General features: G+C 33.4%; 1 protein-coding gene across 1 annotated transcript in view; it reads left to right on the forward strand.

Moving 5' to 3' along the window:
* The window catches only part of LOC150094041 (protein turtle-like), a 138,016-nt gene that overhangs the window by 23,504 nt on the left and 88,358 nt on the right, over positions 1-26,154 (forward strand). Inside the window, exon 3 of the mRNA XM_090412941.1 lies at positions 17,299-17,409. Within this exon, the coding sequence (XP_090269067.1) occupies positions 17,299-17,409 (111 nt within the window). The remainder of the gene's footprint in view (positions 1-17,298; positions 17,410-26,154) is intronic.

Genomic DNA, 26,154 nt, shown 5'->3' on the forward strand with positions numbered 1-26,154 from the left:
TCTTCGCGTTTTTAGAAAATTAACTCCTTTCTCTCCAGGCCAGAACTAATCCCACCCTTCACTTATTCCTAACGGACTTCATTGATTCACAAGAATAACCGTTGGTGTTTCTAAGATAATGAAGAATGTTCAACCTCTTTAGTGGAAAATAATGTTCATTTGCCATGCATTATTAATTCTATAATAGCAGAGAATGTGTGAAAATGAAAGAAGAAATACATTTCTGAGATTTCTATTTGCACTTACAAACTGCCTTTCCAAGTATTTGTATTGCATAGTAATCTAAGTCATTAACTGTTTGGAATAACTATGGAAACCCTGTTCTCTTAATCTGTAGCATGATTCATGAGCATCCATATACCAATGACTAACTTATTCTCTGATATTACCTGGACTATCAGGTTCCATTGTTTGGTTCCTATTTTATGGTTTACGAGAAGCGCAGTTTGTATGACAGCTGCTAAGGTATTTATTCTCATCCAATATTCAGTACCGTGGTTTGGAGCGCTTCTCAATATGAGTTTACTCTCTCACGACTAATGCTTGTGAGCTATAGGGACATCATGATAATACTGATTACTTAATGTAGTGTGCAATAATGCGATGTGTGGTGTGCGACGTATGGTGTATTTGTGCATTATATATAGAGTCCTAATTTGTTGGAAGCTACAAAATTCTTCAGGAACGAAACTACATCAGAGCAATAAGAGGATATGATGTGAAAGTAAAATCGCTAATTTTATGATAACACACTCTTTGGTCATTTCTAATAAGTGCAGATCATATTAGATGCATCAGTGATTTCCTCAATGAGGGAATGCCCTTCAAATCGATTGCCGTGCACATAACAAAATTCTGTGACAATAAAACGATAATTCGATTTTACCTAATTTATCTTATCGCTCTCTTAGAAATAACTAAGTAAATCTTCGCCTCTTACTCGCAAAGCTGGCTAAACTCTGTTGTAATTTTATTCTCTTTATGTGAAATTGTTATGTAAAAACCAACGTCTTGCTGATGCCAATGCACTAGCAAAAGCTAAACTAATTCCATTGAAATCAGTGATACAACATCAAATTCCCGAGATCAATGCTGACAGAAGGACCTCCACTACGATAGCAAGACTACGAACAGGACATTATAGAGGAATGAAGATCAATACAGATGATACGAGAACATATAGAAACTGCAACAACTGCCCCAATACGGAACTGACACCCACTCACATCTTTACCTGTCCAGCAATTACAGCAGCCTTGCAAGAAATAGATCCTAATCCTGAACAACAGCTCTATACAAACAAAATCACAGACATAGCCAAAGCAGTACGAGGAGCGCACGGAAACATCTAAGACTCTTCAAAGGACAAGACAACAACAACAACAACAACGTCTTGCTACTAGAGGACCTAAAGTGCGATGTAAATCTAAAGTGCGATCTTATGTAACTTTTGATCCGATTACCATATAGGTGAGGATAAGAAAAAATGTTAACTGTCACCAGAAACAACGCACATTATCTATATTAGATCCATGTCATAGATATATAAAGCTGAAACCAATTCATTTGAGTTTTAAAAATTTTCACAGTGTGTTTACTGAGTGAGGGGTGGAATTACCTGTTTTCATATGTAGATAAATTGTAAAATGATTTCCCACCATAATACATAGAATATATCCCGTTTCGCTTTTGTAGGTGGGGTGGAGTTATATTATTATTTCCTCCGAAAGTTTGTCTAGTTTTAATAAGTAAACTTTGCCATGAAATATTAAGATAAATAAAAAAAATCTATAATATTAATATCCTCTATCATCTTTCCCACTCTCCAAGTTCTTATACTTGATGCTGGTAAAAAAGATTGGAATTAGAGTGCGAAAAATGCCTAAAAAACGTTATAAAAAAGATATTGTTCCACCTTTTCCTTCTAGCACATCATTTAACCTAGACAGTAATATTCTCGTATATTGCGGACAAGTTTCATTGGAAATTAACTTCCATTCTTCATTCAGAACTATCAGTGATGTTGGCCTCCTAGGACGATTCCTCGTGAGCTGTTCCACTTCATCCTAGAAACGTTCAATTGGTTTCAGATCTGATCTATGGACTCGCCTTTCCGGTTGAGGCCCGCTGTTATTCTCAGAGTGCTAGCAAAATTTGTGACAGGGAAGCATTTCCTGAAACAGAGAGGCTCCGCACAGTAGAATTCCTTAAATAAAGGTGTGTAGCCAGGTAATCTGAGAGATCTGTTTCAATGTCACCCAGAACATGAAAACAGATCTATCAGTTCGAAATAAGAAAAACAAGCGAACTAATCCCATACCATGAAACACGCTCAAAACCATCGCATTTTCACCACAGTACTTGAGAGTTTGCGTGAAAAACACTAGCTTTTTCGCTATCGCTTACAGGGAATCCGATGGAATCATAATGTAGAGAGAGTTATCCTTCCAGATAATCCTTTCCTTTTTCATTTGTCCACAGTCAGTTTTTTCCCGTTTAGAAAGCATTGCAACCATTGCTTTGCGCAATACTTATTTATTATTAGTATTGTGTTAGTTATTATGCTCGTGGTTAATGAGAGCTACGCCAGTTGACATTTTTGTTCAATCTAACGTGGCACTTAATGACATCTCCTTTATGCGCATGTCTTTCAAGAACATTATGTACATTTGCTTGGCCACACTCTTTCCATATTCATTTCATTACATCATGAAATGTTAGCCCTTTAAATGAGATGCGCCTTGGTCCCACTAGCTAATACTTGATTATCAGAAAATATTTTCGAATTAATTGTGTTTTTCTGAGTCTCTGCGATAACTTGTATTGTAGTCGCAATAGAAGACTACGACCGACCACGTAAAGGTCTGTTTATACAGTGAAATCGGCAACAAAATTCTTCAAATTGATGAAAGGATATCCTGAGACATCACTTATCCCGGTTAACTCTATTCATTAGGTTTAAACGTTTGAAAGAGAACAAAGAAAATTTGAAAATGAAATTAGATCATAATAGAAAAATACTAGAAAATGATAGATTGAGGAGTGGGCTAGGGATCATTAAAATCTATGTTGAATGCATCATACTGAAGTTAAATGGATGTGATCCAAACACTTAAGAGATATGTAGTGTCTGTGCTGCCCTTTACTTCTTTTAAATGCTATAGAACAGGACTTTGAATAGATGTATGCCTAGAAAGCATTTAATAAAGAAAAAAATAGGATGCTTTTTCTGCGAATCAAGAATTAGAGTAAGAAGTATAAATGTATTTCTTATATGTTGACCATAAAAGTTATAAATGAGGGATGAAGTGTACTCTGTTAATTAATTTTAAAAATGCAATGATGCGCTAGCCCAGAATTCTAAATGTCAATTTTCAGTCAGGACCTGCACCCGAATTTTATGTTATGCGATGTCATTCATTAAATTACTGTCTGATGGCTGTTTATGCTTCACTTTCAAAATCGGCACCACATTGAAAATCACTGGCTTTTATTATATTCACCCTAAACTTAATGCAAATGACTGTGCAAAATGATGCTGTAGTTAATGTAATTTTAATCACTTGCTTGATCTTTGTTTCCTTTTCCTCATCAGCCAGAGATATAATAGGTACAAAAATACAGGTGGGTTTACTTACATTTTCAAGACGTCACGTTTTTTGGTTGTCTTCAGAATCGCATTGTGTCAGTACCAAACTGAAAGTAATGCATTTTCTAGTACATATGAAAACACATTTACGGGAGTACAAATCTTCCATTAAGAGCGTTCGGAAGGCAAAGAAAAACATTTCGCCTTTCTGCTGTTTGTGCTAATGCGCAAACAGAAGATGGCTTCATAAGATCCCATTAACTTAAAAGCTTACTTCAAATAGAGGCGGACAACTAGGATTATATTTTACTTTATAAACTTCTTACTTCATCTAGAAAACGAAGTTATTTTTCCCTATCATGCCCTCCCTCCAACATAAAAAGTAAAACTGAATGCACTACCCTTTTAATACGTGAGGTCGAGACTGTACAAGGAATTTAACTTCTCAATAACAGATTAATTTATGAGCGCACCATTTCGAATATTTATATATATACAATGAACAACGTAACGGACTAACAGAGTTACGAAAATAAAATACTGTTTAGATATATTAATAATATTTAAATAACTTACAGAATAAATATTAATTAACTTAATAATATTGTAAAAATTACATTTGCTAATTAAATGAAACTCATACAAAAAGGAAGAAATAAAATAAAATTATAATTTAAACAGCTGTTTACCATACAAATTGGTCTCAGTTCCCATTCACATCTTCAATAATGGCAAAACGTTATTTATCTCTGTTTCTGATCATTTTCAATGTACAGAGTAATCAGTAGCCGTTTAAAAAATAAGCATTTTATTTTAAAATTGAAGTCAAAAACAAAAAAAGAGGAAAAAATTTCAATTTGCATTAGACCTATGCTGAACCTAGTTTCCTGTTTCAATGTATAACTATTTTAATCAGATTAAGTCTTTAACGGTTGAACTAAGATTAACGGTTTACGTTATATTACTTAATTTGTTCATTATGCTCATTAGTCCCAAAATGAGAATGCAGTTTGTAGAGGACAGCATACAGAAACAAATCTTGGCTAATTCGTTACAAGAAACTTACGCTTCTGTTCAGGATGCTTGGTTATAATCCTTTTGACCTGGAGATATGACAACGCTTTTATTAGATGTAATTTAATGAAATTACTTGAAAAAAATGCCTTATTATTTTCCACATTAAATATAGAATTCCTTTACATTTAATAAAATTTCGATCAATCTTATAAAGTCAATCTCATAATTTTATTTTTGCAACTTTTACCCAATATATAAAAAAGACATCAGGAAGGAGAAGTAATACATTTTATGCTTAACTTGATTGTATAAGCTGGTTTGGCTGGGCTCCTTCAGATTTGATTCTGTTATCATTAACAAATGTCACAAACGTTGTGTGTTTAGCCAAACTTTTATCAATGTATGACTTCAGAAACTCTGAATTTTCTGCCTGATTGCCTTGTGCAATAAATATACCCAACATTAAAATTTCAAGTCGACAAATGTACACATTGGACTGTATGTAAATGCCAAACTGTCCTCTCCGATCAAACTCATGATCCTCCATCGCTAAGTCTGGCATCACTAGATACAATCGTGAATAGATGGCATGAAATGCCAACTAAAATTCAGAAGTGTCAACATCCCAGCTTCGGGTCCTAGATTTTCCTTGGGTGGCAGAATTGATTTCCTAAGCTGCTACAACTCGATATGTTCCCTCTGACAACAAACATCCTTCAGTTGATGTTTGCATTAGAGCAATGGTCACCAGTATGATACAGTCACGCACCACTGCATTTCTACGTGACCGATGTAAATATTTATTCCGTGTTTTTCCGTGATTTTCTCCTAAATATCTACCTATACATCTCAGATATAGCTAAAATAAAAGGTAACTGTTAGAATTAATACTGTTATGTTGATCAACGTATATTGATCAACAACAAATATAAAACAAAATAATCCGAAATAATCCCACGAAGTTCTGACCTGCATGTTCGTCACTTTTAATAGTAACCAACTCTCTTGTACTTTTCTCCCCCCCCTCCCTTAGAAAATGTTTTTTTTTTTTTCCTGAATAAGTGAAATAGTACACTTTACGATTTTTCGTCCATCTGATGCATCCAAAGGAGTGCTCTATTTTTCAGTTATGGTTAATTTTAAGAAAACGTTGTTATAGTCATCAAATCACAATTTTCTTAATGTAATTATTTCATAATTAAACGGTGCTAAATAATAATTTATATTTAATTATTATCGACTGATAATTATTGAAACCTGCAAAAACCTGCAAAAACTAAAATCACGGATTATTCAATTTTATTATTTATGCACTTATTTCTTTAGACTTCATATGTAGATTTTATCAATAAAATAATACTGCAAGAGATATAATTTAAAATAGGCTAATATTAAATGGTAATTAACAAGCCAGAACGTATTTTTCCCAATTAAATAAATAAAAAGCAAAATACTAGCAGAACATCGCCGAGCTTTATTACAGAAACATGAAAGTGCACTTCTTTGCTCAACACGGTATTCTAATTTAAATCCTTTTGAACGAACATCCACATATATAGATCTCTTCTGCTGTACCAGGATTAGGATAGATCATCTAAAAACTGGAAGTGAAGGTTATGAAGAAAGTTATTGTTAGAGTTTAAATTATATTCCGTGAACGACGACTTTGTTGTAAAAAGGATTTTTTTTTTGTCTTTCTTTAATCCCCCCCCCTTTTTCTTTTGAGCTAAGTTATCAGCAAGCACTTATCAGTTTTCTGTAGCTAAACATGTAATGTAATATGACAATTCTGTTTTTTTTTCAGTAGTTTTTTAAGTAGAAAAATCCTTTGAACTATATTAGAAAGAATACTCATTTATAGTTATTTTGTTTATTATGGAATGGATAGAATAATGTTTTTTTCCATCAAAATAAAAAAAAAAACATTAAATCTATTCAATTTGTATTTAGCATTAGAAAATGTATAAAAAAGCATTACATTTTATTGACATTATTGTTTTAAATTTACTGTTTCAAATTTTAATGACTGGTCTTCATTTATATATCTTGTTTTTTGTAGGAAGGTACTTCAAGAATTTGTACTACTTTCTTTCAACTTCTTTAAAGTTAAAGAAGTTAAAAGAATATAGTTAAAAGAAGTTTAAAATTAAAAAGGAACAATGTACCTCGTATTAGCCATTCGCCATTCGCACACACAATGGTACTTTAATCCGGATGAATTCCAGTGCAACAGTCAGAATACAGTGGATTTATTATTCTGAGTGTTGCACACCTTTTACGCAGATGTTTTCATAGATGGAATTCATCCGGATTGAAGACCATTGTGTCAGTAATACGAGAAGTATTACTGACTAAGCTAATCACTTTCATCTTATTAGGATCCTTCCAGATGCTCTTGTCTGAACAACACATCATTTAATTGCGGAATTACAACATTTACTTTCACCGTTGAGATTATACAATGACAGCTTCTGATTCCTTAGTAACATTGGACCTCGTATGATATTTGCATTCACGTAATTAAATGTCATGAATCCTTCGTCTTAAACCCTCGCCAAACATCTACTTTCTTAACAACAGATCTCCGCTTCAGAAGTCGCGAAGAATTGAGCTGCCTGTCAGAGGGAAAGTCAACGTACCAATGCATCGTCACGTTAAATTGCTTTCCTTGATATCTTTTCTAGCTCGATCAAAAGAATGTGCAGATCCAAAACGCCTTTACAATGTCGCCATATCAGCAGAAAGGCACCATGGTTACGGAAACTGATATAGGAAACTGTCTTCTCTCTCTATAAAGATTAGTTTTAGTTATTTTGGTTAAAACTAATCAAAAGTGATTACGTTACCACAGTGAACCATACTTAACACAGAACTTCTTGTAAAATTTCATAACTCACACCTTAAATTTCATACAAAGTGCATTAGACATTGTAATGACTATCATACCTAACTCTGATTGGCTTATTCGAAATTCTATTAAGGGGGGTGGGAGGAATTAAAGTAACTAAAAATTAAAGTCGGAATTAAACAGATATTCCTGATTTATAAGTAAACCCTTTCATAATTTTTTTATTCCCTAGGTAAATTCACCAACTTTCACCATCGCCGAGGTTGAGTGCATTCCTACTGGGTCCTGGATGAAAGGGGCTACGCATTTAATCCTAACACTCGTGGGCGTGTGTATGGGTGGGTGTTTATTCTGTAGTTGTTATTGCTGAGTTGCGATGTTATGAAGCAAAGTTCATTCGGTGGAGAAATCATAGCTTCCTATTGCTAAGATCAGCTAATTAATTGCAATTAAAATTGAAATAAACATTTATTAAATATAATACATTAATTAAATGATATGAAAATGAATTAAACGTTTATTAGTTTTTGTCTATCTGAAAGCAATATGAGAAGTTTTGGGCCTCTTCGAATAGCAATCGATATTTCGGTGCTCTATTCAATGACTGTACGTTTAAGAATACTGTTTGTGGTGGTAGAAAATTATTCCATAAAGAGTTATTTATTAAGAGCATGTTAAGGCGTTCAGCATGCTCTTAACTATCTAGGAATGCAAATAGTTTCTAGTTTGCGATTTTAAGTTTTTGTTTTTGTGTAGTCTTTTGAATTTTATGTAAAATTCTACAAAAAAAAGAATATTGCATAAAATTCATTCATATATTTTTATCATATATTAAATTAATTTAATATATGATATTAATATTAATTTAGTGTATTGTTGCTCGATGAGAAGAAAAACGACACGAAAAACCAGACATAATTTCAATAATTTCTGGATAATTATTTTCCTTTTTAATATTAATCTTCCGAAGCATCGAATTCAGAACGTGATGATTGGAGAGCAAACACGCTGCCTCTCGCCAAATTATATACACTCATATTTATGAGGATCGCTGTCGCCGTGATCACTTCCTGGTGTACACCTCTTCAATGAAATTATTTTATCGAAAAAGTGTATTCCTTTTACTTTACATATTCACTGAAAGTTGTGTTTAGATACATTATGAATGTTTTTTTTTCTGTCCGCCGATTTCCAGTTGCTGTACCAAATTTATATGAAATTGATTTTAATGTTGATTTTGATCAAATATATCAGATTTAATAGTATTTTCATTAACAATATGAACCCTATAATTATATGGCTCCAATACAGAACAACGGATATAGCGTGCACCGTTTCTTATTATACATGATTGAAAGTCTAACCATGCGGTCTTCCTCTTATATCCTTTATTTATAAATGCTAACCTGAAATTGGAGATTAGAGTAGAAGCGGTGTGTTGCATTGTATAAAGTCCTATTTTTTAAAAATTAAATTTGAGTACTTGGAACATTTTACTTCTAGCTAGTATAACTACAGGACATTTCCAGCTATACAGAAGATATAGATTACTAATGGCATGTGACGTTGAGGACCTGATTTTTAACATAAATATTGGACCTTATGATCACTTTTTGAGCTTATGAGCCCTGTAAAACTTATCCCATCGAGTGGACTTGTGGTGGACTGGTTATTTATTTTCGTGACGATGCAATCTAAATATTCCTTCCCATCAAACCTATACCTTTTGTATGTATTCCAAATGAATTCAGGAATCACAGAGATCCAGTTCAGTGTAAATTAGTTCTTCGTAATAATATTCGGCACCCACCGCGTTTCTCTGGTTTTAAAATTAGCGCCCAGCTTCTTTTAGGAGCACTGCTTCCTGTTTATTCAAATCTTAGTTCTATATTAATTATCAATGTGTACTATACGACTCTTAGTTGTATCTTCAGTATCAATGTGTACTGTAGTCTTTCTCGGACAGATTGTCTTATATATGAAAAAAGCAGTTCTTGAAGATATAAAATAAAATCAGGGTCCTTGATTTTTGAACTTGTTTTTCTTTGAACCAGAGTATACACTTGATTAGAATGGTTACAGTCTTCTTGGCTGATCAAGCATTTCCTCATCAGTCCATTCATGCTTCAACTGATCGAAGTACTACTAGTTTATCGACTGGAATGTTCAAAGTTTCCCTCGTAGATGTCATATGTCAAAAATTATATTCCTCACATGATATTACGAAACCAGAAACAAACAAAAAAGTCACAACACTTCGGTATTTATCTAACGTGACATGGCCAGAAACAACACAGTGTATAGAGCCTTAACAATAAATGTAATCGCCAATTGGCGCAAGAAGAAATTCATGTTCATAACATTACATTACAAAGAATAAAATATAGGTAAAACCGTCTATTTATTCTTGTGTATATTCACTGCAAAATAAAACGACGGTGGTTTTCGAGGCATGACATTCTTGGATTTAAATTGACAGAAAATTGTATGTATACTTCTTGATTGAAAGAGTAACTCAAAAATAGAGAATGTGGAATTTTTGCACTGCTCATCTGCATTGTATTTGGTATTATCTTCATGATAATATCCAAAGTTCGCTATTAGAATAGAAATCATTGATTGTTAGAGCAGATACGTATCATTTTTCGAGAAAAACTAAATCACTAACACCATATACAAAGTTATCGAAATATTAGGAATACTGCATATTCTACACCCTCTGTCCAAAAAGAAACCGAACTTTTGAAAATAGAAGAAACAAGTGGAGCTACCTGTTGTATCTTTTTGTTGTCGAAAGCGGCAACCTTCATTAGTGTTATATCAACTCTTTATGACATTTGCTTTATTATAAGCCGAGTTATAGTGCCAAGAGTGACAGAGCGTTTTGACGAACGGTCGAAAAACGAGTTTCAAACAGAAAGCTACGATTGACTTTTGATTTAAACTTGGTAAAAGTTTTAACCGAAACATCAACTGCTTCAAAATGCATACGGTGATGAATTCTTATCCCGCACTCAAGTTTACAAGTAGTTTAAGCAATTTCAGAGTGGTCGTGAGACGCTTGAGGACGACGAAGAGCCGGGCCGTCCAAAAACTGTACTGAGCGAAGTTAACATCCAAAACGTCCGTGATTTCATCAAACAAAACCCGAAATCGTCCATAAGATTGATTGAAGATGAATTTAGGGATCCAAAATCAACTGTGCGCAATATTATGACCGAGAGTTTGGGCCTTCGTAAATTGAATTCGCGATTTGTTCCCCATAAGTTGACCGACTACCAAAAAATTTATCGAATTGAACACTGCAAGGACCTCGTTAAAACCGCTTGTAAGGACTCAAACTTCCTTGAAATGATCGTTACTGGTGACGAAACGTGGTGTTTTTAGTATGAGCTCGAAACAAAGCGCCAGAGTGGTGAGTGGAGACCACCAAAAGAGGGGCATCCGAAAAAAAGTCGCTTGGAGAAATCAAAAGTGAAGAGAATGCTGATTTGTTTCTACAATTCCAAGGGCATTATCTACAAAGAATTCCTTTCGCCTGGCCAAACGGTTAATGTTGAGTTTTATCTGGAAGTTTGAAGCAATTGATAGCGAGAATTCGTCGTTTACAGCATGAATAGCTTGGCGACCGACCGTTCGTTAAAACACACTCACTTTTGGCACTATAACTCGGCGTATAATGAAACAAATGACATAAATAGTTGACACAACACTAATGAAGGTTGCCGCTTTTGACAACAAAAAGATACAACTGGTGGCCGCACTAGTTTCTTCCATTTTCGAAAAGTTCGGTTTCTTTTTGGACAGAGGATGTAATCCGAGCCTGCAGGTAAATTTGGTATATGCATTTATATTAAGGTGTCAGAATATAAAACGCATGTATTTTGAAAAATCATACAAACGAACCTAAGATGGACAGAGATTTATGGCAAGCAAATGCCGAATTCGAGAATGGGATTGCGAAGCGACCTCTATCGCTAAGAAAATCGTACACAAATCATCCTAAATATCTTATTAGCAATTGCCGTAAAATTTCAACTAACGCCGCTTTCCTTTGTATGGCGACATAATGCAACGAAGATGTGTCTTCGCACTGCAATTTGGAGTTGGCTTTGTATACCTAATTGCTATACGGATTACAGCGATTCATTAAGTCCTTCCTTGTAATCGTTTCCCTTCGTCTGCTCCTGATTTCTGTCATTTAATAGATACGATTAGACGTTTTCGTTGGCAAGCATCGTTAGAAGTTTCTCTGTCAGATGGTTCCCATCACAATCTCGCTTGTTCCGTTTACGAGAAATTCTACCTAAATGCAATTTCCAGACAATATGCGATTAATCTTTAACTAACCTGGATGTGTGTTTGATAATTTTGTTTCAAATAGTCGTAATAACCTCTTTCCGTGATTGAAGACTTAAGTACAGACCTGAATAAGACATTTATCCATCTATTTCGAAAGAAAAAAAAAACAGCACATCATGATAAAGACCGCCAGGAAATCTAATTAGATGGCGGTTACCTCAATTCGAAATGAAATAAAAACCCTTGAATATGCGTATGATATATAAATTGTATGAGTTTATTTTCTATTAGTTTATTCAACATGTGTAAACAAGAACTACCTGAACTAAACTAGGATTGTACTTTATTATTGAAATAGTTTTTTTCGACAGTTATTATTATTATTATGATTATTATTATTATTATTATTACGCAGAGCTTATGTGACGTTCTCCCATTAATAATTGCTGGTAGTCAATATATTTTGTGCGCCAACACTATTTCATATTGCTTAACCTACCTCAAAAATCTATTTTTGTCTCTTAATTGAGTGTGTTCTCAAGTCGTTTTTTAGAACGAAAACCTTATAGCTTATATTCTCCTGAAAAATGTAAATATTCTTAGTTAAAAACGGGATTGGAAATCCGAGTACTTTCAACCATAGCACATGTTGGTTAACTGAACAGTTACTGCTCAGTTTAAATTGCATCGCTATTTACATTGAGTTTCTCAATTAATTTTAAAACAGGTTTTCGCATTTAAAAATAATTTTGTAAGCTTAATGGAAATTCTATAATAATGAACGTGAAAACAAAAATAATCCGATACTAATAAGACAATTAAAAACTGATTTTGATAACCTTCGTTTGTGTCCTTCTGGTGTAAAACCACTGAGGTATTTACATGTTTTGATTATTACCATAAGGAGAGAATTTGAATCTGAAAGTTTACATAATGGCAAGCACAAAAAAGACCTCTTTTAGGATCTCTCGTTATCAAATGATATCTTAGCATTCAGATAGAAATCTCGAATATCATACTGCAGTCTTTATGTAAAGCAAAATAGTATCGTAGCGACATCATTTTGAAGAAGAGCCACGAAAAGTCTTCAACTTTGAAAATATAACTAAGTAGTTTAGTCAAGAGGGATAAAAATCCATATTTTGGATTTTTATCCCTCTTTGGACAACAAAAGCAGACGAAAGTTTACATCTGTATGCTTTTGCCTTAATAAGGTCTCCAAAAAAAGTCCCTGCCTTTCTTTATTGTTAAGCAAAGAAAATTATGGAAAATATAGGAAAAGCCCTGTATTTTCTTTGCGAATTGCCATCATCATCATAAACATTTTCAATATAAAGTTCTGTTAACTTTTCTTTCACGGATTGTGGATATTTCTCATTCTGGATTAAAATAGTTGGTTAGATTTGCTATATGAAGTGTATCCAGAACCATCTTCGAAATTACATGTATTTTATAATGTATACTGTCGAAAATGCCGAAAAATTTGAAAGTAAGATATATATATAAAGTAATATAGTGTATATATATATATATATATATATATATATATATATATATATATAGAGAGAGAGAGAGAGAGAGAGAGAGAGAGAGAGAGCTTAGTTTTCAACTTTATTCCGTTCATCTGCTTTAGACTGCGTGAGTCTGGTAATAACCAACGGATGGACTGTTGAACAAAACAAATCCTTTGGCATTTGATGAAAAGGTCAAAATATGTTTGGCTAAAACTTAGTATAATTTATAGAGCGATAGATCTTAATAAAAATGACCAGTCAGTTAATGCGTGCTTGATAAATACTTTGATGTAGACCACCACTGCATATTGTCAAATGCATTTTCATTAAGGTGTTATAAGTTATCGCTGGCCAATCAGCCAGTACACGAGACATGGTTAAATTTGTCAGAAATATTTAATTAGCACGATAATGCGTATAATTTAACATGATTAGTGAGAACATTAGGCTAAAAACGTGTTCTATCCATTAGCAGTAAGAGCTTTTCCTCCATGTATTAATTGCATACATTGCACTAATGAGAATTTACCCATCTTTCTTTTAACAATACTTACTTAAATATTAAATCTTAAATAGCCCTTTACCTATAGGCTTATTAATATGATGTCCTCCGGATGGTTACATACTGATAGCAAATAAAGACCATTTTGGTAACGGAGTGTTCGCTAAAGATAAAATTCATTAGATGGTTTGGATGAGGAAATTCTCTTAATACGAGTAATCTTCGGTAACGAAAGCATCTTGGGCTACAATAAAGACGCTTCGATTAATGCTGAACAAATACGAACTATAGCCCTTAATAATACGTTTACTGAGTTTAATCTATCGAATAAATACTACTGCAACTCAAAATTCGAACAACAACAGAAATAAATCCACGTGCAAGACTCTGCTGTGTATTTAGAATTAAAAGAACTTGATACAAATTTTCAGTTTTGGTTTGCACAGCTCTAAATTACACAGCCTAATATGAATATCACTGTTTTAGATCATAAATACTGACCATTCTTTAACAATAACTACAAGCTTTGCATCTTATTGCTGAAGATTTCAAAAAAAAGTCCCATTTTTGAGACTTCTAAAATCACTACTATTTTCTCATCAAAGGTATCACCAAATTTAACCCCTTCCTTTTTATTTGCTAGTAAATAAATAAATAATGAAATCATTAATTTTTAAACCATCATAAAGCAGATCGCGATAACATCATTTAGAATGTATATAATCTGAAAAAAAAATCTAAACAAACTAGAAACCTTTATCACCGTCATCATTAAGATCACCATTGCCAATTGGTCCAATGTGTGCTGGTGTATGATGCTCGTTTCTCCTTTTTTTTTGCCATTTCTCTCTGTCCATTGCTAGGTGACTCAAATCCTGCAAACTCTTTTCACACCATTCTTTCATCTTATCCACGACCAAGACGGGAGTACTGGCCATCCTCTTCTATTTATACTATCCTTAGCACCAAGCATCTAGGTTTTGATCTTTCTACTATCAATTTTGCAGATATATCTACAAAAATTAGTTTCCTTTGAATTAGTTTTGCATTAGATTCTTTTGCACTTTACTTCACTCTACAATTCTCCATTTCTTACCTTTTTCACCTATATAACTCGTACAATCTTTTAACTCGTACAATCTTTCTATAAGAAAGCCGATATTCATCTTACGATCTTTGACCATCCCATGTCTCACAACCGCTGGCAAGGCGTTGTGCCATAATCAATGTGGTCGAAAGAGAAAGATTATTAATTTTGAAGTTGGTTATTGGCAAACTGTGCCAATAAATATCGTAAAGTCTTAAATATATGAATTATGTTGTGAAAATGCATGTTTCCAGCAGTCTCAGCTTTATGAGAAGGCTAACTTATTTACTTATCCATATCTTGTCCAATGCCTGCAAGTTTATTTTCGCTTTTGTTATCCGATCTCTTATTTTTTTTTTACAATCTAAATCACGCGTCACGTTGCTCCATAGGTATGTAAATTACCTCTTCCAGGTCTTGTCCGTTGATCTTTATTTGCTTTTTCATCCTCTTTACTCCAAATATCACTGTTTTTGTTTTATCCATGTTCATCATCAACCAATATCTCTATATATTTATTTTTACGTAGAGCTTTCTCCACAATTAATCTTTAGATTAGTTTTTGCTGTACATTACTTCTGTAATGTACACCATTACATCTTCTAAATCCCGCTTGATCATCTTCAAAGGTTTCTTCCATTACTTCCCTTATTCTTTCTCTTAATATCATCATAAGTACTTTTCGCACAAGATTCGTTAGAGCTGTTGTTTTCTACTTTTTTTTTCGGTCTAGCTTCCTTTTCTTGCTTCCTTTTTCGTGAATGAGTATTAGAAAATCACGTTGTGGCATAATTCTACATCTAAGTTTCCGGTCACTCCCAATCAGATTTTGAAAGTTCTTTCAATATATTATTTTAAAGAACCTTAAAAATTAAACAATTCATATACTGCTAAGAAGTTTCGAATCTCTTACAGAAACTAAAATAAAATATTGCTTTTAAATGATTTAACTCTGCAATATCCTTTTTAGGGGCATTTTTTGAGAATGTGTGAGTTCCTCGTTGTTAGTGTGAATAATAACTTCATTTAGAGGTTTGAGCAGAGTGTGCTTATATTCTGCCACAAATTAGTATTTCAAAAACTGCTCAACCATTTCAATAAAAGAGCACCTCGTTTTTTTAAGCTTTTGGCATTTATTAAACACTTAAGTCCAACCCCCGAATATGAGAGATCAAATAAATAGCAGAAATACCCGCTGGCAAGTCGTTGTAATGTAATCAATATGGTCGAAAGAGAAAGATTGTTAATTTTGAAGTTGGTTATTGGCGAACTGTGCCAATAAATGTCGGAAAGTCTTAAATATATGAATTCTGTCTCACTTCTTACAGAGTTTCTATAAATGTTAAGAAGCATGCAGTTCTGTTTAATAAACGAAGCAATCTTGAGTTAGTAGCAAGGAAAAGACACAACAAATTAAAATAAGAGAGATTTGCGCATTTCACTATTACACACACATGACAGCATTCTCGCTTGCGCGTTGTTTATATTGAAGTAGTGAACACTATTTCATGATCCAGGAAACTGCTAACTGTCTTTGGAGCGCGCTTTGGTCTTATATGAATTTATTGTTCAAGTGGAATTTTATTGCAATGCCTCAAGACATTAAAATTTGGGAATGCTGCGGAAGAGAAGGTATAATCCCCCTTTTATTACGACTGAAATCACTTAAAAGAGCGATAGTAGTGGAATTTGTTATCAAAGAATAAGACTTTAGATCTCGTCTGAAGCATTTGTTAAGAAATGGAATTATACTCGTCTCGCACATTGTTTATATCTTTGGTTTGGATAGATGAAGACTGTCATAAAATAAGAATATATTTTTCAATTCTTACCAAATATAGAGTGGAAAGAATTTAAAAAAAAAATAGACATCAATAGATGCTGAATATGATCAACCATCTTCCACATAAAGCACGCGTGATTTTTTGCATAATAATTTCCAAGGTTTGGTGAGAACTTTGGACTAATATTGAGTTGTTTACTGTTGCCATAAAGAAATATGTTTTGCTTTATATTTCTTTGTATTCCTGAAAGAGTCGGTATTGTTTTTCTTTCCTTTCTTCATCTATTTTCTTCTACTCCAGGCTCGCACTTTCTTTCTCTCTGTATAGAACGAGAGAAACTCTTATACTAGCTGGATACTTCAGTTCAATACATCTTTAGATCTGATGATTGGCAGTAGCAAAAGACGGAGAACTTTACTGCAGATACATATTTATAGAAAACAGAGCACCAATGGAATTATTAGGTTGAATGATTCATATAGAAGTTGCCAGGTCATACTCATTGGCAATCCGTCATCTCAGTTATGCCCTCACATCAGTAACCGACTATAAAACAATATTAAATTTCATTAATGAATTTATAATTTATATATTACTTCATTATTTGTTTTCCCAATAAATATATATCTATAGTTGTTGCACGAATATTTTCCAGTTCCACCAACTGAACCAATTATTTATGATGAAGAGGGGACGCAAGTAAAAGGCCTGGTAGGACCGTATAACGAGGGGGAGTCTTTGCGATTAACGTGCGAAACAGATGGAGGTTCGTATGTTTATTAATTACAAAATTTATTTTATAGCATTTTATATACAAATATATGTAAGAAATTAAACAGCAAAATTACATAAAATATATGTACTTTTGTGTTTCTTTTTTTTTTATTTAAAAAAAAAACATTCCTCCTAATATTTGACTTTTAAATCTTTCTTTATTACGTATATTATTTCTGGGAAAACTCCCATGTTACTCCTCTTTATAAACTATTATAATTACGGCTATTTTGCCTGCTTCAGTTTAGGAGTGCCCCTGTTTAAATGTCATTGGCTATTTACTCACGGAATCTTAGGGCATTGTAGATGTAAATTTACTAGATATTTTACATCTACAATGCCCTAAGAATCCGTGAGTAAATAGCCAATGGCATTTAAACAGGAGCGCTCCTAAACTGAAGCAGGCAAAATAGCCGTAATTATAATAATTTCTTTATTACGTTTATGCAGCTGCCCTAATCAGGGTATAAAACATCTCGCTGTTATTTGAAATTATTTAAATTCTTGTTTGAAAAACGATACATTGAGTTTCTGCAGCCTTATATATACCACGCTTAAAAATAGACAAAAAAACTAGAACGCAGTTTCGTGTAAACTATAATGTATTACTCAAATTAGCAAAACAAAAAAAAATATATATATATATATTAAAAAAAATATATATATATATATAGAAAGTTTTTCTTTCATCTAATATATTAAATTCAGATATTAATCAAAATTTGTGAATGTGGCGTCGCGTGTTCATTTCGATTGGGTGTGCGGGGTTGGAACCCGCGCTACAAAATTCACATCACTTTGACTGTATGATTACATTTTTATCGATGTATGAAAGTTTTAAGGATGCATAGTGCATCAGTGCTCATCTTAATTGGTCCAATGCAATTACTTGTAGGATAACGTTGAATACTTTCATTTATCAAGTAATTGTAACCAAATCCGCCTAGAGTGGGGAACAACATGTTTCTTTTAAGATATATTAGAAACCAACAATGAAGGAGAATGCTATATTCGGTTGGGATATTTGAATTACTCAAACGTGTGAATAAAATAGTAAAATAGTCATTTTGGAAGAGGAGAACGAGGCTTCCCTCCTTCGACTACAATCATAAAGTCCGCAAAAGCTATGGCAGAAAAAATGACATTCAGTAGATCGTCAACACTGTTTCCCATTGTAAATATGGGAAAAAATGTTTTAAATTATTTATAGAAAATTATATATTAAAAGTTGTCTATATCGGTGTCCTAAACACGTCAGTTCACACTTCACGCACAAAAAACACAAATGAAACTCAAAAACCAAAAACAGCAACTCATAACGGATGACAACGTTCAATTGGATTGCTGGACACAATAACCAATCACAGCCACCAATTTTTGGGTACTATTATCTCAGCGCACATCCTGCCTCGCCTTCTGGGTGTGCTTTTAAAGCACCCAGAACGCGAGGAAAATTCTTGGCACTGGAATGCTAAGAATTTTCCGCGCTGCGCTATCTGTACGTCTGTTCAAAGGGCTCAAAGGTGTTTGTATTTATGACCGCACACCCGGGCTATTAATGCGAATGTCATGCAATGTTTATGCGTCGAAATATCCTCTTCAGGAAGCATAAATGTATTGTGTTTAATTTATGAATCACGCGAAGCCAGGAAACAATTCGGGGGGGGGGGGGGTAACAGGAATAAATGCAAAAATATAATATCATTGTGAAAAAAGTTAGGTAGAACGAAATTAGCTGTCTTGAGATAAATCACTATGAGCACAATAAAGCAGTTTGTATACTTAACATAAAATTTGTTCTGATATACAACAAAATAATTATTACGTCTCAATTACTTACATGTCTCGTCTGTCTTTTGAGTAATGTTAGGCACCGAAAACTTTTAAACAATAGTTCGCAAGAAAATTACTTCCATGGTTTATGAAAGAATTCAGCGAAAAATTATAGGTGAATTGTTTTTTCGATCAATTGCATTTGCGACGAATTGTCGTCCGATGAACTGCGATTCGACGAATTGTTTATTCGATAAATTACCTTTTCTATGAATTGCCTTTCGATAAATTCTTATTCGATGAATTGTTTATTTGTCGAATTGCTCATTCGATGAATTGTCGTTCGATGATTTGCCATTCGGTAAACGGTCTTTCGATTAATTATTTTAGATAAATTTTCCTCAACTCTCCTGTAGTCAAAGGCTCATCGAGAGAGAGAGAGATTTTTTTTCATTAACAATTACATAAATTATATAAGAAATATCCAATACAGTTTAATTAGCAATATTATTATTGTAAATTTTTACAATTTTTAAATTCAATTTTTTTGAATTAAATTTTTAGTTTTAATATTTGAACAATGCTTGATTTAATAATTATTATTCTAAGAATAATATAATGATATTATTCTTAGATCAGAATAATCCGCTTTCATAATCTATGGTAAATGAAATCATAGATTATGAAAGCGGAATTAAATATATATAGAAGATGTATATTTAGATTTATTATAGCAAAACAAGCGACAAGAAAAATGTAATGCAATTAAGTTTAGAAATGCTAAAGCATTTAGTGCATAATCTCAAGAGTGAAATGAAGTCTCTGAAACTTGTATTGGAAAGTGTTTGTTATCACTCCGCGAATTGAATGATAATATCCGGTTTGAGATTAAAAAAAATCTTTGGTCGAATTTTTTATTATTAAAATCTGTTACTGCGTTTTCCACTAGCTATACCTGTTTGCTAGGCCCTTAGGGTAACAATATGGTAATAATAGTTAAATTGAATACACTGAAACGACTTACTATCCCCTTTCCTAATACATATTATAAAATTTAGGAATTTCTTGAAAACATATTTTTATAATATAAAAAAAATTCCGTGTATAAGAAATTTTGTTTACTATTTCTTTAATCCTGCTTACAAAGGATTTCTTAGACCAATTTAAATATTAAACTGGCGACATGTTTGCCATTGTAAATCTATTTGAAAATCAACAAGGAAAACGTCACACAGGAATGCAATTTTCTCTCATAGAAATATGAAATACGTATTTTCCTCTAAGAAAATCTAGTAAGTTATTTCACAATAAACCTGGAAAATGCAGTTCTGAATACGTATATTCCACGAGATATTGAAATATTAAAAAAATCCTCTGACTGAGTAAAAGAAAATGCAAAGGTCTCTCTCTCTTTCTCTCTTTAACTCGTTGAAAAGCAATCAGTTTTTTAAAGGATTTCTTTCAAACATTTATATTCTCAATTCGGGCGAAAAATTCAATTTCTGTGATCAAATCTCAAACGCGATCTTCTGTAGCGACAGAAGATCGCATTTCAGATTTGAGGAGTTCGAGAAGCAATGTTTACAAAATGCTGAGGAACCAGGAATAATGAAAGTTAGAAACTGTTGTTCAAATGCACCACATATTCAAAAATACTGTAAAAAGAAAGACCCAAACAGATTACTATATAGCGAAATTTAATATGACGGAGTGGCCTTTTTTTTTCTCGCAGTACAATGCAGGTCCCCTAACATTCATTCCATTAATTTCTACATATTTCCGCTGGAAATATTCCGTCATTCCTTAAGTGGAACATATTTTAATTGGCGAACATAATGTCTCGATTCAAGTCACAAATTATTCACTTGTATTAAAAGCAGATCTTTCGCTGTACAATTCCATAAATGAAGACAGTGAACGTAAGAAAGAATACACCCGGAACATCATCCAAAAAATACAGAGATATAATACCACAGGACAAAAAGCCTTTGGATGATAAATTTAAATTTACCCTCAGGAATACTGTTGTCGTTTCATAACTACAACAACAATTTGTCCTTGTTAGATTGAGGAAAAATTGAAATGAAGATATACTTATTACTACAAACAACGCCCTTCGACTTTCAAAATACATAAAGTGCAGCCATAATACCAATATCATGATAATTATCAGATCTCATTACAGTTTGTGATCATTGGTTTATGACTATAGCTCTTCCATCGAATCCCTGCTGATGCTCTTGGTAGAATAACTCTACTTATATTAGGAGACATCTTAAGTGTTTTTGCTTTAAGTGTGAGCACGAGATTTGCCAAATACTATGCAGAGTTGGCCTTTGGGAAAATATTTTTAACTTATCTTCACTGATGGTGAGAAATTTGAACTATGGAAAAAATGATGGAATCCTAAACTGTGGAATCCTCCACACTCGACCAATCCATATTTCAAGTGGCTATCTACAATCTTCTTTGTATTTTGGGTATACGTGAATTTTCTTCATGCAGTCTATTTACTTGTTTCCAGTTTTATTCATATTTTTCTTATTTTATGCTCTCTCTCTCTCTCTCTCTCTCTCTCTCTCACACACACACACACACACACACACACACACACACACACAACATACATTCGAAATAATCTGTATGTCAGTCAAAAAAAATTCAATATGAATTTTTTTATTTAACGTTTTTAATTATTAGGATATTTTTCTAACAGGAGGATTAGAAATTGCGTTATGTTCATTTGTTCTAACTGTCATGAGTTTACCTAAACATGCATTTTCAGAACCGATATGATAACGAGAAAATGCTTCAAATATTTAAATACCAAAATCAGTTTAACATAGCCTATTATTTTCAGTCTTCTACGAAATCAGCAGTAAAATAAGTAACATAATTAAAATAATGCTATTTTGTGTATAATATGGGATTTTCTTTAAGCTTTCAGTATTAAAATTTTACAACCAAGGAAATTCTATTTTCTGAATACAGGCGGCATCAACGTTTGTATCAGACGTCACGTAAAATTATGTTTTGATATGCAGGATAGACTACAATAACTTATTTTTTCAACTTTGTGAAACTTCAGAGAAAACCGTCAAACATGAAAGAAAGAGATTTTTAAGAGAAGATGTACGTTGACTGAAAAATGTGAAGCAGAAAGGAGTTGAAAGCGAAGTTGGAATTGGGATCTCTTTGTTCTTAAAACTAATAAAGTATCCATCTGTTCCGGTTCGGAAAAGCGAAAAACAGAATCCTCTCCTCTAAAAATGAAAGACACCGCCTTAAGTATCCCTTTAAGTCTGCTTTATCTTACTAGTATTCAATAAAATGCCTAAGGAGCTTTATACGTAGTAAAAATTATTATTTTTGAAAATTTCCAATTTCCAATAATGATAGCTTGGGCTGAGTTGGTTTGGTTGGTATTATGGCAGAAGCAATCATTTTAGTGTAGGGTGTCCGGCAATTCCTTGTATTCTCCAATCAGGTTATTTGTTTTGCGAATGAGAAGAAAAAAAAATGCGAGTTACCGGTAGGAAAACCCTCCAACCCTATAAAATCGTCTAACTCACCTTCAATTGAAAAGACCGAATCCTCGCTTCTTAGACTGGTTTCGAATCCAGTCTAAGTGCTCCAGTGCAAGTGTCAGGTGTCCCAATACTTCTATAGAATTGGCAATTTCTATATTTCTATTGACTTTTTCTATACTATCTCCTTTCTCTGCAATGACTGCAGAAATCCTACCGGGCATATTTTCCACAAGCGTATATCATATCGATCAATGGAAATTTTGGATCATTCTTCCTGTAGGTATGTAATGAGATCCTGGGCTGTTGTGGGGCGGACGTTCCTTGACCTAACCCGACGCTCCAGTTCACCCACAGATGTTCAGTAGAATTGAATCAGAGCTCTGTGGAGACCAGTCAAATGTTGTGTCCTTCATGTCCACAAACCCCGCAGTTACGACAGCAGCCTTATGACATGGTGCATTGTCTTGCTGAAAGAAACTATGGTCATTTTCGTAGAAACACCAAAACGTGGGAAGCATTGTATTGAATATTCAGATATTTATCGAATTTCAATGTTTGTGGTACCATAAATACAGGTCCGAGGCCAAACCATGAGAAACAGGACCATACCATCACACCGCCACTTTAGAATTTCATAGTTGGGGTTACGCACTTTGGAATGAGGCGTAGATTGTAACATGATTCATCGCTCTATAACAGAGTTTTCCGAGCTTCTGCATCCTGCTGTACATGCTGTTTGCACCAAAGATTTGCATCCATGCTGTCAGACTTGGTTCTGAATTTTTTGGGGCAGATTCGAGTTCCAGTCGATGCTCAAAACTCCGCATTCAACGTGTTAGCTGACGAATGGCAGTTATTGCATATTATTCTTCGTGGCACCCTACGATCACTTTGGGTGAGTATCATGGGTCGTCCACTGCGGATAGCACTGCAGTTGCTTCTTGCGTTTCCATCTGACTAAGTTTTGACTCATTGTTTACCTGAGATGGCCCAATTTGCCGAACAGTAGGCCTACAACATGGCATCCTATCACAACGCTTCTATCAAACTCCTTCAGTTTCCTTCTCTCAGCCATTTCACCCGGACACAGTTCAACTAATAAGGGAGCATCATATTTCTAAAATTTACAGCAGCTACAAACATGTCACTCGTTACATTGGACATGGCAGCTTATAGGGCCTCCGCAGCTCAATCGATATAGACGAATCCCTTTGGTCCGAAAGACCTAGGTTCGATTCCCGTCCATTATGTGAAGAACCTTTATCTGGTCTTTTTCGACGAAAGGTGAGTTAACCGGTCTCATACTGGGGATGAGTTTTTTCCACCCGGAAACTGAGTTTTTTTTTCGTTCCCCAGAACAGGCAAACCGGCCCCGCGAACATTCAGGGATTACAGTCAGGAATACTTAAGACGGCCCTCCAGCCATAGGTCTAATTTGTCAGCAATGCCGATCCCTGATAAAAAAAAGGGGGGGGGGCTGAGTTGGTGCTGCACCTCCCCGTAATAGGGGCTCACGCCCGTTGAATCATCATACGAAATAAATAAAATGCACCTTACCATGTGGGTATCCGTTAATTTATTTCCAAGCAGTGTATATTTCTGTTCGCTATTTCTATAGAATTAATTTCTTCAGGTTTATATACTACTTGAGCATATTTTTTTGGAAATTCCTCAGCATACATCTGTTTTTTTAACTGAATATAAATCTAATTTTTAAAGTTTTTTTTTATTATAGCAATATAATTTGTAGAACTGTATACATTCATAGTTTGATTAGATGAATACTATTTATGTAACTATCATTGCTATTAGTAAATGTAGGAAGTTTTGCATTCAGTAACTGAACTGAGGTTTATAATTCAGTCGATGCCCTTTCTAATGCAATTAAATTTATTTTAAGTAAAAATAAGTGTGTTGACATTATTAATTCAAAGTTTCCTGGAATATCAGTTTAAGTGGAGTTCTTTGATAATTGCATCAAATGTGTTATTAGGATTTGCCCATAAACCCGAATTTAGAATTTTAGGAAGTGTGCGATCGTCACATGATCCCATAAATTTCGGGAGTTGTTTTTTAATCGCATTTTTGATAAATCTTATTGTTTTTAAAGTTATTTTGCAAGCAATTCATTAATGTATTGACCAGTTTTCTTACAAAGGTACTAAAATTAATACTTGGTTTTCTTTGGGGAAATCCATCCTGAAAAATTGACTAGAAAATTTTTTTAATTTCTTAACTATTGAGTATTCGAATAATAATAAAATGTTATTTTTTTCCCTATTATTGCTGACCATTCATCTTTACGCGAAAAGTCTATACCCAGCATGCATACATACAAACAAACAAAGAAAAAATTCCATTGTATTCTCGTAATCTATTCAGATTTTCATCTGCTCTTTTACTTTGTGAAAACAGTGTATGTATGTTTACCGAAAAACAATACTGGGTAGCCAAGATAGCTTAAAATTCATTGAAGATGTGAATACGAACGTCGTTTCAGTTGCGTAGAAGATTGTATGGCATCGAAGCAGACATTAAACATAGTTGTCTCTGTAAAATATGTTTTATAGAGCAGAGCCCAAAGGTAATTTGAAATACCTTTATCCGAATCGCATCCGGGTTCTGACACATAAACGTAAGTTATTGGAATTTCTAGAGTGAGTTTCCTCCGTAACATGGTATGAAGAACAATATAAATTCACAATAATGTCTTGAGGAAACTCTCTCAAACGTCCAAGTGGAATTTGTATCATTAATAAATAAAGAGCTTGGTAAAATACAGTTTGTGGTTAAGTGGATGTTTAATTAAAATAACGAACTTTATAAATTTGTAATACATAGCTTTGTGCGTATTACATGTCACTATATGTTTCGTTAAGAATTCACCAGAGAACTGTAGTTACAAACTTGTTCTTTTTAATAGAATCGTTTGCTTGCCTGTCATTGCATCTTTCGGCGTTGTAAATAATAAATACATATTAGCAATACCGTTATTAGAATTAATCACTATCAAATCTTACTGTCCTATTTTTTTCTTAATCTTTAGTAATTTAATTGACGCGACTGCTAATTTCGCTTTCCTATACACTTATTTATTATAAATAAATTAGAAAGCATGAATGAACAAATATAAATATTTATAATTTAGTGTTTCTATTTGACGTTTGACGTAAATTGGTTTATTATTTATTCCCACTCCTGTAAATGCTCTTCCTTTCATTAAAATTTACCATTAATTTTTATCGATTGTGGGTTTTTACCAGTTTATTACTCATCAGATTCTTCATTTGGTAATGACTCTAGTTAGAGAACTTATCCATACGAGAACTGTCCAGTAGAATTCTCCCTCTGTAATTCGCAAACCCAAAAACGCTTTTTTCCTTAGAAGATATTATGTTTATTTTCTGAAATTCATGTTTATAGAATTTCAAGGA

This window comes from Typopeltis vanoorti, chromosome 23 (assembly GCF_054136105.1).
Source record: "Typopeltis vanoorti isolate ZY-2024b chromosome 23, IOZ_Tvanoo_1.0, whole genome shotgun sequence".
Classification (NCBI taxonomy): Eukaryota; Metazoa; Arthropoda; class Arachnida; order Uropygi; family Thelyphonidae; genus Typopeltis; species Typopeltis vanoorti.